At 45.6% G+C, this 15013-nt stretch overlaps 1 protein-coding gene across 1 annotated transcript in view; it reads left to right on the top strand.

Moving 5' to 3' along the window:
• The window catches only part of TDRD9 (tudor domain containing 9), a 2841455-nt gene that overhangs the window by 1612031 nt on the left and 1214411 nt on the right, over positions 1–15013 (top strand). The window contains exon 29 of the mRNA XM_044074496.1: positions 3916–4074. Coding sequence (XP_043930431.1) covers positions 3916–4074 — 159 coding nt within the window. The remainder of the gene's footprint in view (positions 1–3915; positions 4075–15013) is intronic.

Raw genomic sequence — 15013 nt, 5'->3', positions numbered from 1 at the left:
GGGGGCGTTTCTCAAAGCACCCAGCAGCTTGGGAGTCCATCACGACAGACCGCTGGGTGCTTCACATCATATCCAGAGGATATCAGATTCCCTTCTCTCGTTACCCACGCAGCCCCAGATACCTCCCCGATGTCCCACCCGATCAGAGGGAGGCTGCAGCAGTGGAAATCCAACATTTGCTGGAAAAAAGAGCCATCCAGCACGTCCCCCCCAGACCAGTGCAGGTCCGGGTTTTACTCCAGGTTTTTCTTGGTGCCAAAAAAGACGGGGGGCTTAAAACCAGTCCTCGACCTCTCTTCCCTGAATCTGTCAGTAACCAAAGAGAAGTTCCGCATGGTCACTCTTCAGTCCATTCTCCCCCTTTTATGGGAGAACAATTGGATGTGCTCTATAGACCTCAAGGATGCGTACTACCACATTCTGATGGACAGGTGATCCAGGAGGTTCCTCCGCTTCCGGCTAGGAGCCAGTCATTACCAATTCAGGGTCCTCCCCTTTGGTCTCACCACAGTCCCCAGGGTGTTCACCAAAGTGTTAGCAGTGATAGCGGCCCACCTGAGGCTCCAGGGAATTCAGGTCTTCCCGTACCTGGACGACTGGCTCCTGACCGCCCCGACAAGGCATCTACTTTGTGCAGCCAGAAACTACTTTCTTCGTCTAGCTCCCCGGCTGGGGATCACTGTCAACATAGAGGAGTCATCTCTTACTCCGACTCAGACCATAGACTTCATACGGGCCAGATTAGACACGAACAAACTCCTAGCTTTCTTGACCTCAGACCGGCTACTAACCCTGAGGCTACATGTGCAAGCCATACGGGCCAGATTAGACACGAACAAACTCCTAGCTTTCTTGACTTCAGACCGGCTACTAACCCTGAGGCTACATGTGCAAGCCATTCTACAATCTCCAGCTCCCCAGGCGGAATTGGTCCTGAGGCTCTAGGCTCGATGGCGGCAGCAATCAACCTATTGCCAATGGCACGTTTGAACATGAGGGTCTTACAATGGACCCTTCAGGTGCAGTGGTCCTTTCTTCACTATCCTCTGAGCCATCCCGTTCCACTCAGCAGGGCTTGCAAGAGGGCCCTCCTATGGTGGCTCCAATCTCCGGACCTCCAGCAAGGACGTCCCTTTTCTATGACCCCTCCACTAGTCACATTGACCACGAACGCCTCCCGCCTCTGGTGGGGGGGGCATTGTTCGGGCAGGACAATCCAAGGCACGTGGGACCTCACGGAGACCTCACTGCATATCAATGTCCTAGAGATGAGGGCAGTGCTGTTAGCATTGCAAGCACTTCAGGACCTTCTTCCTGTAGGAACGAATGCGATTCAGACGGACTATATGTCAGTTGTCTGGTACATCAACAAACAGGGGGGAACCAGGTCTTACCCACTCTGCCGAGAGGCCATGAGGGTGTGGGAATGGGCGATCTCCACCAACCGCTTTCTCATAGCAACGCACATTCCGGGATGGTCCAGCATCCTAGCGGACAAACTAAGTCGCACCATCCTGTTACCATACGAGTGGTCTCTGAATCCCGAGATAGCGAATCGGATTTTCGCCAAATGGGGTCAACCCTGTTGCGATCTCTTTGCCTCTCCCTCGAACACAAAATGTTATGACTACTTCGCTCTCATTTCCCCCTCCGAGGAACCCCCGAGAGACGCTCTGGTGCATGCTTGGCCTCCCGGTCTTCTTTATGCTTACCCTCCTCTTCCCCTGTCGCTGAAGTTTCTTCAGAAAGCCAGTCAGTTGGGGAGCAGGATTATCCTCATTGCCCCGTTTTGGCCTCGTCAAACCTGGTTCCCTTACCTTTGGTCTCATCTGGTGAATCCTCCTTGGATTCTGGATGCCAGTCCGGATCTAATATCCCACCCCCTAGATCTCCCAGTCCCGAACCTGGTCAACTTCAAGCTCACAGTTGGCTGCTCCAGTTCCCCTCGTAGCTAGGACTCCCGGCATCTCATTAAAACTATTCTAGTAGCAGCGCACAAGCCTTCTACCAGAAATATCTATAGCAGCAAATGGAAAATTTTCTCCATTTGCGCGGAACGCAAAAATTTGGATCCTTTTACAGCTCCCTTGCCCGCTGTATTAGACTTCCTGTCAGGACTGTTCCATCAGGGGCTAGCTCCTCCATAGTCAAGGTTCAACTAGCAGCTATCTCTTATTATCATGTGGGAAATGAATAACCACGAAATTATGCAAGACCTTTTTGAAGGGCATCTTTTTGCTCAGACCTCCAGTGAGGGATGTAGTCCCTCCTTGGGATTTAACCCTGGTGCTTCAGGCCTTGACAGCTTCCCCATTTGAGCCTGCAGCTACAGTAGATCTTAAATTCTTGTCATGGAAAACGGCCTTTCTTGTCGCTATCACCTCGGCTCGAAGGGTCTCTGAACTACAGGCCCTCTGTGTAAAAACCCCCATACTTGACCTTTCACAAGGATAGAGTTTACCTCAGGACCATTCCCTCCTTTCTTCCCAAGGTTGCCTCTGAGTCTAATATTAACCAGTCCATCAACCTGCCGGTCTTTTTTCCTAATCGCCATTACAAAGGGGAATACTAATTACACTCATTGGAGGTGCATAGACAACTTCGCTTCTACATCCACAGGACATCTGGTCATAGGAAATCCGACCAGTTGTTCGTCTCCTTTGCCAAATTTAACTTGGGTAAATCTGTGTCTAAAGTCACACTGTCTAGATGGATTTCATATTGTATCCTTTTAGCATATGAAAGTTCGGGCAGGCCCGCACCTCAGGGAGTCCATGCCCACTCTACTCGTTCTGTGTCTACCTCTGCGGCTTTTAGAGCTAGAGTCTCTTTGGATGATATTTGCTCGGCAACCACTTGGGCCTCATCTCATACCTTTATCAGTCATTATAAATTGGACATTATCTCCAGAGGGAGAGCATCCTTTGGCTCTGCAGTGCTCCAGAACATCCTTCCATGAAGGCCTCCCAAGACTCAGGTAGCTGGGGACTCTGTCCCATAGGTTGCTGCACAAATGAAGTTAACTACTTCAGATTAAGAAGTTATGTACTCACCATAACGTTCCATCTGAATAGGTAAACTTCATTTGTCAGCAACCATCCCTCCCTCACTCGTGAATGTCTTCATACTCAGGTCCATGGGGTTTTTATAGCAGTCTCTGCTGTTGGGCAACCTTGATCTGAGGTCATTCAGGGGTTGGCAGGGGATTATGGGTAGGGGAAGGAGCTTGGAGCTCGGATCTAAAGCTTTTGAAAACTGCCGGCTCGGATCCGAGGTCGGATCCGAATCCCATAGGTTGCTGACAAATGAAGTTTACCTACTCAGATGGAACGTTATGGTGAGTACATAGCTTTTTTTTATTTTTGGAGCTGTGTGTTGGATGTAGACACAGTTATCTGATGTGTTCCATTTTGTCATTGTGGTTTATTTTCAGAATAGTTTGTCATCATAGCTCATGACTGCACCACTTTTATTCATGTATTCCTCTGCTTGTTTTGCATTGTTTGCCAATTATTTGTATTTGTACATCTGTTAATTCTGCTGACATATCCATTAGCCAACTTTTTCTTTCTAACTGTACAGTGGTTAGCGGATAAGTACTATAATATAAATGTTGCAATCAATGTATATTTTCAACAAAAACTTAAAAGTTGTATCTGCAGTTGTCAGCTGTTTTTATTTTGCCGTATGCTTGCTGTTTACTCCAAAATTAAATAAGGACTTTCTGATTTTGTTCTGATAAAGATCTGTGGGTTTGATGGATACCTCTCTAACAGCTTTTTTAATGTTACAGTTCTTCTAGTTTGGAAAATATTTTCATTTTCATTAAGATAATAATCTGTTTAAAATTCAAGTAAATGTAGAAAATCATTGTTGCTTGTAGATGTTTCAGTAGTTTTAATATGTTTTGCTCAGAACAGCAATGATGTACTTGAGTCAGTATTCAGGAATCCAAAGCAGCAGAAACCCAGTCCGAAGATGATTTCTGCATCTGTCAAAGAAGAGGAGAAAAAAGTGATTCAGAGCTTAGTAGACAACATCTCTGCAAACAAACTGGGATTACCAAAATCTAAGGCAAGTAAAAGTTGTACTTCATATTCTAAGTTATATGTCTTTATCATCTAAAATTTATTGAAAATGTTTTGAACTTGCACTGTTCTTTTTTTAGGGTGACCACGCTTACCAATTCAGTTTATTTCTTGATGATTGTACTATAAGAAACTGTTGTTGCTTTGCATGGACACTAAAAATCACATAAATATCTGAACTGGGAAATGATTATGGATTATAACAAATGAAAATGTGACCATTTTTGAAACTGTGTGCTGGTATTCATTAGAGCATCTATCAGATTTCAAGTATTTTATATCCTAGGCCAGCCTTTCAAATCCAAGCCATCTGTCATCAGTGAGGGAATGTCTCTTGTCAGGCTCAGTCCAAATGCCTTCATTTGTTTCTCCCTATTCCTCATGTTCATTGAAATAACCTTTCATTTTTTAGTTTAAAATCAGGGCTTCTTTTTTGTGTTTTTCAGTTAAGATGTGTTTTGTATAGAAACTTTATGCTGTCCAAAAATGGCTACACAAGACAGACCACATTTTATGTCTGTACTTTTAGATGGAAACCATTATCCACTCCTGTTTCTTTTGACAGGTCTTTATTAAAATCGTGCTTTTCAGTCACACCTTCATTGATTCCCTTAAAAGAAATTAAGGAAGAGAGAAATTGCATCAGTCCTCTGTGTCCTGGAGGGGCATAAGCAAAACGATTCCTCTTTCAGGGAGCTTTCCTCAATGAGATTTAAAGATCTCTTTCCAGGTGTAGAAACTCCACCATTTTGACGGTGGCTTCAAAGCCCTCATTAAGGGTGTTTGCACGACCAGATTCCTTTTTCCTGGACTGTTTTCTGTCCTTCCAGAAAAAAAAATGGTGAGCTAGTGCTGTCATCCAGGTGATCTACTGATACACTGGCACTTCATGTCTTCACAAAGCATCTCATATCCATGTCATTGATCCTTAAGCTCACTTATTTAGCAGTAACTCTATGCTTTCGTCATTGAAGGATTATTTGTCAAGACCATTATCAGCTTATTTAATGAAGCTGCATTTTATTTATGTACTTACTATTTGGTAACTGGGTAGATGGGCTGGCCTGAATGTCCTTTTCAGCCACAACCTGAAAGTACGGAAGTAAAAGCAAACAATGTGAATATTCAAAAAACATATAATGAGTAAGAGCAAATGCAAAAGTGTAATTTGTGCATTAGGTAGCACACTCTGGCTTTGGTGCAGAAGGCTGTGGGTTCTATTCCTGCAGTAGGTACATGGATGGATGATACTACAGTACAGCATAACGAAAGTGCTGCACTCCTGAATGTGTCATCCTTCAGATGAAATGTTAAACCGTGGCCCCATCTGTTTTAGTTGGTTGCAGCTTAGGCGGATGTAAAAGGTCCCACGGCACCTTTTGAAAGGAGTAGGGAGAGTTTCCTCAATGCTATGGTCAACTTATCCCTAGTAGTGTAATATCACTTCAGTTCTCCACTAAAAAGAGGCAACTAGTCTAGTGTGACCAGTCTGGTCAACAAAGAGTAATAAAATATAATATAAATAGTAAAATCAAATATCTTTTAAAGGGTCTTGGATGACCATTTAATCTGATGTTGTCCTTTTCATTCTTCCTCACCACTGGGTCTAGGATCCGATCCTCGGATCCGACTCTGGCACATTATTAAAGACTTCTGATCCGTGCCTCATGCTCCTCCCTTTACCCATAATCCCCTAGGGCATCCCCAACTCCTCAGATCTCATTTGCCACCATTCTAGTCAGACGGAAGATCCGGCCTCTTGTTAGAGAATATAAACTTAAGTGGCTTTTTGATTTTTTGGTAAATTTTTTTCTAATTCCTTTTTTTTTATATTGTTAACTTTTTTGTTCCTCCCTTTTCAAGGACTTTGTAATTTTGTTATTACAGTGTGTGTGTTCATACTAGCTGCAGTGTATTGAGTTTTAGTTTTATAGTTATAGGTATAATTTAGTAATTGTAGATATAATTTAGGAGTTTTAAAAATGTTAAGTTACGCTTTAGACTTAGTTTTCATTAGTGACAGGGACAATTGTGTTTTTAGTTGCAGTTCCCTGTGTGTGTGCTCGCTTCTTTTTTCTGTCCAGACTTTCTCCTTGCAGAGTTTAGCGTTTACCACTTTTAAAAATCTGTCATCTTTAAAGGTTTATCTGTTTTTTGTGTGGATTTATAACTAGGCTTTTATTATTGTTGATATTTTTGTATTACTTGGGAATATGCTGGACAAGCCAGAAAAGCCCACCTGGTTCAAAAAATGCACTTCCTGTGGGCATAAGGTATTAAACTCTGATGCCCACAAAAAGTTCATATACTGTTTGGGGGCTGCCCGTTTGGACACTCCTTGCATCATCTGTAGCATTTTCAATCTGAGAGCTCTCTCAGATCAAAGGAATAAGTTAATACTTACAGGATTGTTGACTGCCGGGGCTCAAACCCCCACCAAACAGGTGGTCTTGGAGCTGAGAAAGACATCACCAGTTTCCTCATCACTCCTCGGAGCCATCTTCGAAGTAGAAAAGAGTTGTAGATCCTACTGCTTTTTGGCTTGCCATGGCTCCTACCCTCTCCTCTGATCCAATGGTTTCGGGTACTAGCATTAGCTTTCCTATTCAACCTGCCTCTGCTCTGGATACTAAGGCCTCGGATCCGACAGCTAGTGGTCATTCACCAGATCTGACTTTACAGGTAGTGTCTCTGACTCTACCAACAAAGATTCTCTACCCAGTCAGGAGGAGTTAGCAGCTCAAGACGTTCAAAAGCTTCTTCAAAAAAGAGTCATCCAAAAGGTCCCAACTGAACAGGTAGAATTCAGAACTTACTCTTACTTCTTTTTGGTGCCAAAGAAAACAGGGGACCTAAGACCAGTCCTGGATCTGAGGAGGGTAAATCTATATGTAAAGAAGTCCAACTTCTGAATGGTTATAATCCAGTCCATTCTGCCGCTTTTGCGCAAGGATGATTGGATGTGCTCCATAGATCTCCAGGATGCATACTATCACACAAAAATAAACAGGTGCTCCAGGAGATTTCTGCATTCTTGGCTGGGAGCCAATCATTACCAGTTCAGAGTGCTGCCCTTTGGCCTCACCACATCCCCTGGATGTTCACCAAATGCATAGCAGTCGTTGCAGCTCACTTGAGGCTCAGGATATTCCAAGTGTTTTCATACCTAGAACATTGGCTCCATATTGCCCCAACCAGGCATCAACTAATTCAGGACAGACATTCTTTAGTGCATATGTCAAACTCGTTGGGAATCAGTATAAATCTTGCAAAATCCAAACTAGCTCCAGTGCAGAATCTAAAGTTTATAGGTGCCCAACTGGATACCCTACACACAGGGGCCTATCTTCTAACACACTGGATCACGTCCTTAAGAAATCAAGTATGAGACTTATTATCCCATCCTTCTCCTACTGCAAGGTTGGTTTTACAGGTACTACTCTGTATGTCAGCATTTATAAGTCTAGTCCCTCTGGCCAGGGTCTTCATATGAATACTCCAGTGGACTTTGGCAGTACAGTAGTCAATGTTTTATCAGTTTCTATCTCTGCCTGTAAAGCTCACTCCAGTCTGCAAATGTCATGTCCGATGCCAGATTCAGTCATAGGACCTGTGCTTGGGCAGGCCATTATCTCTTCCCCCTTCAGTGACCATGGATGCTTTCCAGTTGGCGTGAGGGGAATTACAAGGGAAAGATGGTCCAAGGCATGTGGTCCCCCTCAGAGACCAAGTTGTGTATCAATGTCTAAGAAATGAAAGCAGTCCTCCTATCGTTGCAAGCCTTTCAGGGGCAATTTCTATACATACAGACGACATGCCATTAGTCTGGTTCATCAACAAACAAGGAGGAACTTGTTCTTACCTGTTGTGCATAGAGGCCATGAGAGTCTGGGAATGGATGATTTCTCAGACCACTTTCTAGTTGCAGCGCATGTACCAGGGAAAGCCAGTGTTTTGGCAGGCAGACTCAGCAGGTCCATTCTGATTCCTCACAAGTGGTCCCTCAACCAATCAGTAGTGAACATTGATTTTCAGTCATTGGGGCCAGCCTTGCTGTGATCTATTTGCCTCTCCCCTTAACAACATGTGCAGCTAGAACTTCGTACTGATCCCCCTTCAGGAGGAGTCACCGACGGATGCTCTAGTCCACAATTGGCCCCCAGGTCTTCTCTATGCTTATCCTCCTCTACCTTTGATCCTGATATTTCTTCAGAAGGCAAGCAGGCGAAAAAGTTCAGTCATCCTCATTACCCCCTTTTGGCCTCATCAGGTGTGGTTCCCCTTTCTGTGGTCTTATCTCAGGTTTCCTCTGTGGACTCTGAAGCCCACTCAGGATCTTCTGTCTCACCTGTCAGAACTTCAGCCCACCAGTCTCCACACCCTCAAACTGACCACATGGTTACTCCAATTCCAGTGATTGTTAGACAATCTAGGCTTGCCTTTTCTGTCCATGATATTGTTTTGACATCCCAGAAGTCTTCCACCAAAAAGGTGTACAAAAGTAAGTGGAAAAGATTTTCTAAATGGGCTTGCAATATTGACCCTTTTTCAGATTCTGTCTCAGATATGCTACTTTTTGTTGGTCATCTTTTCAAACAAGGGGCTAGCTTTTCTACCATTAAGTTACAGTTAGCAGCTTTATCCAATTTTCATATGGGAAGCTAACACCTCTCCTTGTCTACTACCAAATTATGTAAAGCCTTCATGAAGGGAGTTTTTCTTCTCAGACCTTCCATAAAAGAATCATGTTAGGTTGTTAAATCTTGCTGTTTATTCTCACTGTTGGGTTCGGCATGGACATGGCCAATAGCAAAGCTCAAGGTTTGTCAGTAGCTCGAGACCAAGCCCCTTATCCCATGATGCCTGCTGGAATTACCTCAGATCTAGTTTGCCGCGGCACAGATCTCGGTGTTCCAGATAGCTTGGACCAATTTTATTGGATTGATTCGTCTATTTGCAAGTTTTAAAAACTTTTTTATTGACTTTCTTGTTAGGATAGTTTATATATATATAAAAATCTAAGTCTAAATCTATATATATATATATATATATATATATATATAGATATATATATATAGATATAGATATAGATTTAGATAAGTGCCCTGTATTGGCTTGTTTTTTTCTATAGAGTTGGCCTAGTAGTTGGCCTGGGATTTAACCAAATTCTTAGCAGTAGTTTGTTAGATAGTTTGAGTGTTTTTTTTCTATTATTTAAATTTGTCTAATCTTAAAAAAAGAAGCCACATCCTAAGTCTGGCTTCAAAAATGTCTGGATTGTGGACAAAAAATGTCCGTCACTGGTGGGCACGTTCAGTGTGTTCATTGTCTGGGGGCTTTACACCTCCAAGACTGTTATAGCATCTGTCACTCCTTCTCTTCCAGTGTACTTTTAGAGAGGAGGAGGAAATTGGTGGATAGGGGTTTACTTCAGCACCCCTTCTCGGAAGTGCTGGGTGACCAGGATGGTGCTAGTAAATCCTCAGTGTCATCCAAATCTTCAGGTGACTCCAAAGTATCGAAAAAGGCTAAAAAAATGGAGGGTGCAGGGTCATCAGTTCCACTGCCCTCGGAACTGTGTCCCTTCTGTTCGGATCCAATTTCTGAGATTCCCTCATCTCCTCTGCCCCAATCAGCACCCTCTGTGCACTCCTCAAAGTCTTCTGTCAGCCTCTCAGATCTGGATATGGACCGTTTGGTGAAGAAGCTTTTACGGGCACCAGGCCTTGCCAAATTGTTGTCGTCTCTGATGCCTTCGTCTGAACCGAAGACCATTAACCCGGACTTGATTGCTCCTCCTCCGAGCCGTACTGGACTTTTGGAGCCGGAGGAGCCCGACCTGATGGTTGTTGAGCCTGTGGAGCTGAGACCTGCTCCAGTGTTATCAGTTCCATCTACTCGGACGTCCTCGACGCTGACCAGGAACTCTAGGAGCTGACACTCTCCTGTCGAGTTCGGAGAGGATAGTCGTACCGATTTGCCAGTGCCGACTCTTCCTCTCGGGGCTTCGGCTCGGATGAGCTCGCCTCCTACCTTGGGCTTGAGACCATGGCCTCGGTGCGGGAGGATCGGACGGTCCCTTTGGATCCATCTACCTCTTCTTGTCGGAGCCATGGTGCGTTCGATTCCATGAGGAGAGTCCTGTCTCCAAAGACATCATCAGGCCTGGCATCCTCCTCCCCTCAAGTGACTGTGTCCGCTCCTGCTTCTGTCGGTCAACCCAAGCATAGAGACCCAGAGCCTCAAGTAGCCCCACAGGGCTCTCCCTGCTCTTCTGAGACCTCCCCAGATGCCCCCACTGAGGAGGTACCCAGGAAGAGACTGTGCAAGAGGAGGCACTTGGACTCCCCACAGGAGTCTTTGACATCTGACACTGACTTGGATGAGTCAGAAGGGTCCCCTCGATCCCCCTCTGAGGATATCTCCTTTGCGGAGATATTAGAGATCCTTAATCAGAGGGGTGGTTGGCAGTCCAAAAGCCCTACCGAAGACGAGTCAGTGCTCTTGAAGGCTTTCGGGTCTCAACCTTCCACCTCTTGGATGTCTCCGCCTTATGATGAGCTCATGGAGCTGATCTCTCGTAAGGCATGGGAGTCTCTGGAGGCCATGGAACCTGTCCCTTGGAAGCCAAATAAGTTCATCTCTGCCCCAGTGGACAAAGCTTTTTTGACTAAGGGAGTGCCTGTTGATGCCATGGTGGTGGCGGCAGCCACCAAAAAGGAAATGCCCGAGACATCCTCATCTATCCATCCTGCTAACAGAGATTCCAGGATCATGGATAGATATGGGAAACATTTGTTTAGTTCAGCGACCTTTTCCCTTCGATCACTGAACTAGTTAACCCATTTTACAAGACAACAAAGAGATCTCCTGAAAGAGCTAGGAGATACTTTCCAGGGTACGGTAGCTGCAGGGGTTGCCGGCAAAGTTAACACCCAGTTCGCTACCCTAAACTCACTTGTGAACTCGTCCATGCGTCTTATATCTTACGCAGCTGATTTTTCGAGTAGAGCCGCTAGTTCAGGCATTGCCCTGCGTAGACAAGCCTGGATGCATCTCTGTTCCTTTGCAGAGCCTTTCAAGTCTTCCTTTATCAACACCCCATTTGATGGCTCATCCCTGTTTGAGCCCAAGGTAAAGGAAACTCTAACCAGGTGTGAGCAGGAATGCAAGAATCTATCTGCTGTTGGAGTCCGTTTTTCTACCCCTACTCGGCCCTATCCCAAGGGCCCTACAGGCAGAAATATATGGTTCTGAAAAGCACAGGGAGCCTTTCAGGACACATGTGGAGAAACCCCCTCTAGAAGCAGAGGAGGGGGTTATAATGGAAGACGCTTCCCGCGCGGCAAGGGGGGTCCGCAACAGCAGGGTGGCAGAGGCCACTTCTCTGGTCAGCCCTACCAGCGCTCCTGAAAGGAGACCCGGCTTTCCAGCTCTGGAGGCAGTCAGGGGTCGCTTATCTTTGTAACCTGAAGCCTGGCTAAGCATAACATCCGATACCCAAGTACAAAGCATAATTTCCAGAGGGTATTTCATACTGTTCTCTTCCCCTCCCACTCCTGCCAAACAGAATCCCAGATGTTCCACCCAGTCTCAGGTAACAAGCAACTATAGAGGTCCGCAAGTTGCTAGAAAGAGTGTTATCCAGCCAGTCCTAGCAGACCAAACAGGATTCGGAACTTACTCAAAATTCTTTTTGGTTCCAAAGAATACAGGGGACCGGAGACCTATCTTTGACCTCAGCAGGCTCAACCAATTTGTAAAAAAAAAAGAAGTTCTGAATGGTCACGCTTCAGGCCATTGTTCCCTTTCTAGGGAAAGGTGATTGAATGTGCTCCATCGATCTCAAGGACCCGTACTACCACATAAAGATGGACAGACACTCCAGAGTTCACCTGCATTTCTGGCTGGGAGCCATTCACTACCAGTTTTGAGCCCTGCCCTTTGGTCTCACTACAGCCCCCAGAGTGTTCACCAAATGCATGGCAGTGGTCATGGCTCACCTGAGGCGTCTATGATTCCAGGTGTTTCCATATCTAGATGATTGGCTCCTCACCGCCACCACCAGGCATCAATTGATTCAGGCAACACAATCTACTCTGACACTCTTCCACCACTTAGGCATTGCAGTCAACTTCGAAAAGTCTGCCTTGTTGCCATCGCAGCATACCGTCTTTATAGGAGCAGAGTTAGATACCTCAACCACCACTCTACATCTTCCAGTCGAAAGGGTCTCACTTCTTCACCAACACGTCAACTCATTGGTGTCGAAGAACAGAGCTACAGCCGCAGAGATCTTGAAGGTACTAGGTTTGATGGCAGCAATTCTAGCCATTCCACTCGCAAGGTTGCATATGCGAATTCATCAGTGGCTCCTGTTCACTCAATGGTCGTACCAGAAATTACCAATGAACCATATGATTCTCATCACAAACACTTCAGTGGTGGTTGACGTCTCTTCATGTCACAATAGGAAGACCCTTGTGCCCCCCAGTAGCCACTGTGACCACGGACGCTTTCCTGATAGGGTGGGGGGGGGGCATTTTCAGGGAAAGACTGCCCAAGGCATATGGACAAATCAAGAGTCACATCTGCATATCAATGTTCTGGAGTTGAGAGCAGTACTTCTGGCGTTGCAGTACTTTCAGGACTCTCTTCCTCTAGGGACAATTGCAATTCAGACAGACATGTCAGTCGTCAGGTACTTGAACAAACAGGGCGGAACCAAGTCTTATTCCCTTTGTCGAGAAGCCCTCTGGGTATGGCAATAGGCTGTGTCATCCCAGCGTTTTCTGTTAGCAACGTACAAAATCCAACATGAATGCAGACAAACTGAGCAGGGCATTCCTGTTGCCTCATGAGTGGTCTCTCAACCAACACGTTACGGACATGATTTTCTGCAAATGGGGCCAGCCTTGTTGCTACCTCTTTGCCAGTCACATCAATACCAAATGCAGAAGCTACTTTTCTCTAATACCACCTCCGGGACATCCCCCGAGAGACGCACTCATACACGATTGGCCTCCGAGTCTCCTATATGCATTCCCTCCAATTCCATTGATACCCAGGTTTTTACAGAAAGCAAAGTCGCTGGGAAGGACTGTTATCCTTATAGCCCCCCCCCATTGGCCTCGACAGATTTGGTTCCCTTTTCTTCACCATCATCTGCTGGAGGATCCGTGGATGTTCATCGTGTTTCACTGTTGCAGTCATCACTGTAGGGTTCTCCCCTGCCGGCAGGCAGTCCTCGGTCGGCCAGAATCCCAAAGTCTGGGTCCGGCGTCGGCTGCTTAGCCATGCTCCCTGACGTCAGTGCGCCAGGAGTACAAAACTGGCAGCCAACGCCATGTTCTCCAGTCTTTCTTGCCGTGCGGTGAAAGCAGTTCGCAAGTGCCGGTCGGCTGACTCCTGACAATTTTTTCTTACGCACTTCAGTCCGAAGACTTTCTTCTCCTTTTCAAAGCTAAGTACCCCGTTGGGGAAACTTTTTTCTTGCTCCAGTCCGATGTCAGAAAAAGTTAATAATTGTATTTCATGTGGGAAGCAAATACCTCATAAGGATTTTCATTCTTACTGTATTCCTTGCTTAGGCCCTGACCACGACGTAGCTAGTTGTCGGTTTTGTGCTAGATTTAATCAACATACGATTAAACGAAGGTACGATTTTGCATTTCATTACTTCGGTAGACGATTTAATTACAAAATGTCATCAGACACTCTTCCGACTACCGGAGTTCACAAATGAAGCAAGGATAAAGACAGGCCTCCGAGGTCCAAAACAGATGATGTTGAACAAGCAGAGCCAGCTTCAGGTTTGGCCGTCATCAGTGAGGCGCTTTTGCAGCCCCTGTCGTCGGCCATTTCGGAACAGATAGCCGAAACGGACTCCCACAAGGAGCCAACTAGGCTTTTGAATATTTCAGTTGCAGGACCTTCGGGCAATGCTCCTTCGGATGGGTCCGGAGCCGCTGTGCTTCCGAGGGGGGTTTTCAGGCCTACACAACTTCTGATACAGGCAAAGCCAAAGACAAAGGCAAAGACTCCTTCCAAATCAAAGACTACAGCCCAGGCCTCTTCTGATCCGGGACCCAAGTCTCAAAAACAGTTACTTAAGATGGCGGAGGACTTGCTTACTATGAATAGGGGTTCACATCCCCCTCCAGATAAAAGGCCAAGGCAGGAATTGCATTATGATTCTTCTGATCAGGCTTCTGTTTCTTCAGTGTCTTCTTCTGACCAGGATTATTCTTTCCCTCCTTATGAAGATTCTGATGCCGAGGATTCCATTCCTTCAGCTTCTCCCCCTGAGGATTTTTCCTTTGGGGAAACTTTACATGAAATGAGGGAACATTTTCACTGGGAAGGACAGGAGTACTCGGAATCTAAGAAAAGACTTGCGGATTTTCTTCTTCTTCCCCAACATAGACCCCTGGCTATCCCTCCTATTTTGGATATTGTAGATTATGCCTTTTCTGAGGCTAACTTAACTCCCGACTCTTTTCCTCCAGCTCCTGTTAAGCCAGACAGATATTATAGGGTTCCTGATTCCCACCAGTTTTTATACAAGAATCCTACTGCTGATCCTGAAACCATTTCTCAGGGCCCTAAGGGGGGTTAAGGCCGCTTCTGCTAAAAACCCCATTCCCACAGAGAAGGATTCCAGAGCTTTAGAAAGATGGGGCAAAAAAGTGTACACTTCTGCAACTTTATCTATTAGGGCTTTAAACTGTCAATTTCATATGCTGAAATACCAGCAATATCTACTGTCTGTTTTGAATCAAAAGCTAACTTCCATTTCCGCTTGTGCAGATAATAAGGAATTAGATGATTTTATTCATGCCACTGAGCAAGTAGGGAAGCATGGTTTACACTGTGGTTTTGATGCCTTGGAGGCTTCTTGTAGGGCTGCTGCCTCTGGCACAGTC

The sequence above is a fragment of the Protopterus annectens genome, chromosome 6.part0, assembly GCF_019279795.1.
Source record: "Protopterus annectens isolate FY-2018-M chromosome 6.part0, PAN1.0, whole genome shotgun sequence".
Lineage (NCBI taxonomy): Eukaryota > Metazoa > Chordata > Ceratodontiformes > Protopteridae > Protopterus > Protopterus annectens.
This window is presented reverse-complemented; position numbering and strand designations above follow the sequence as displayed.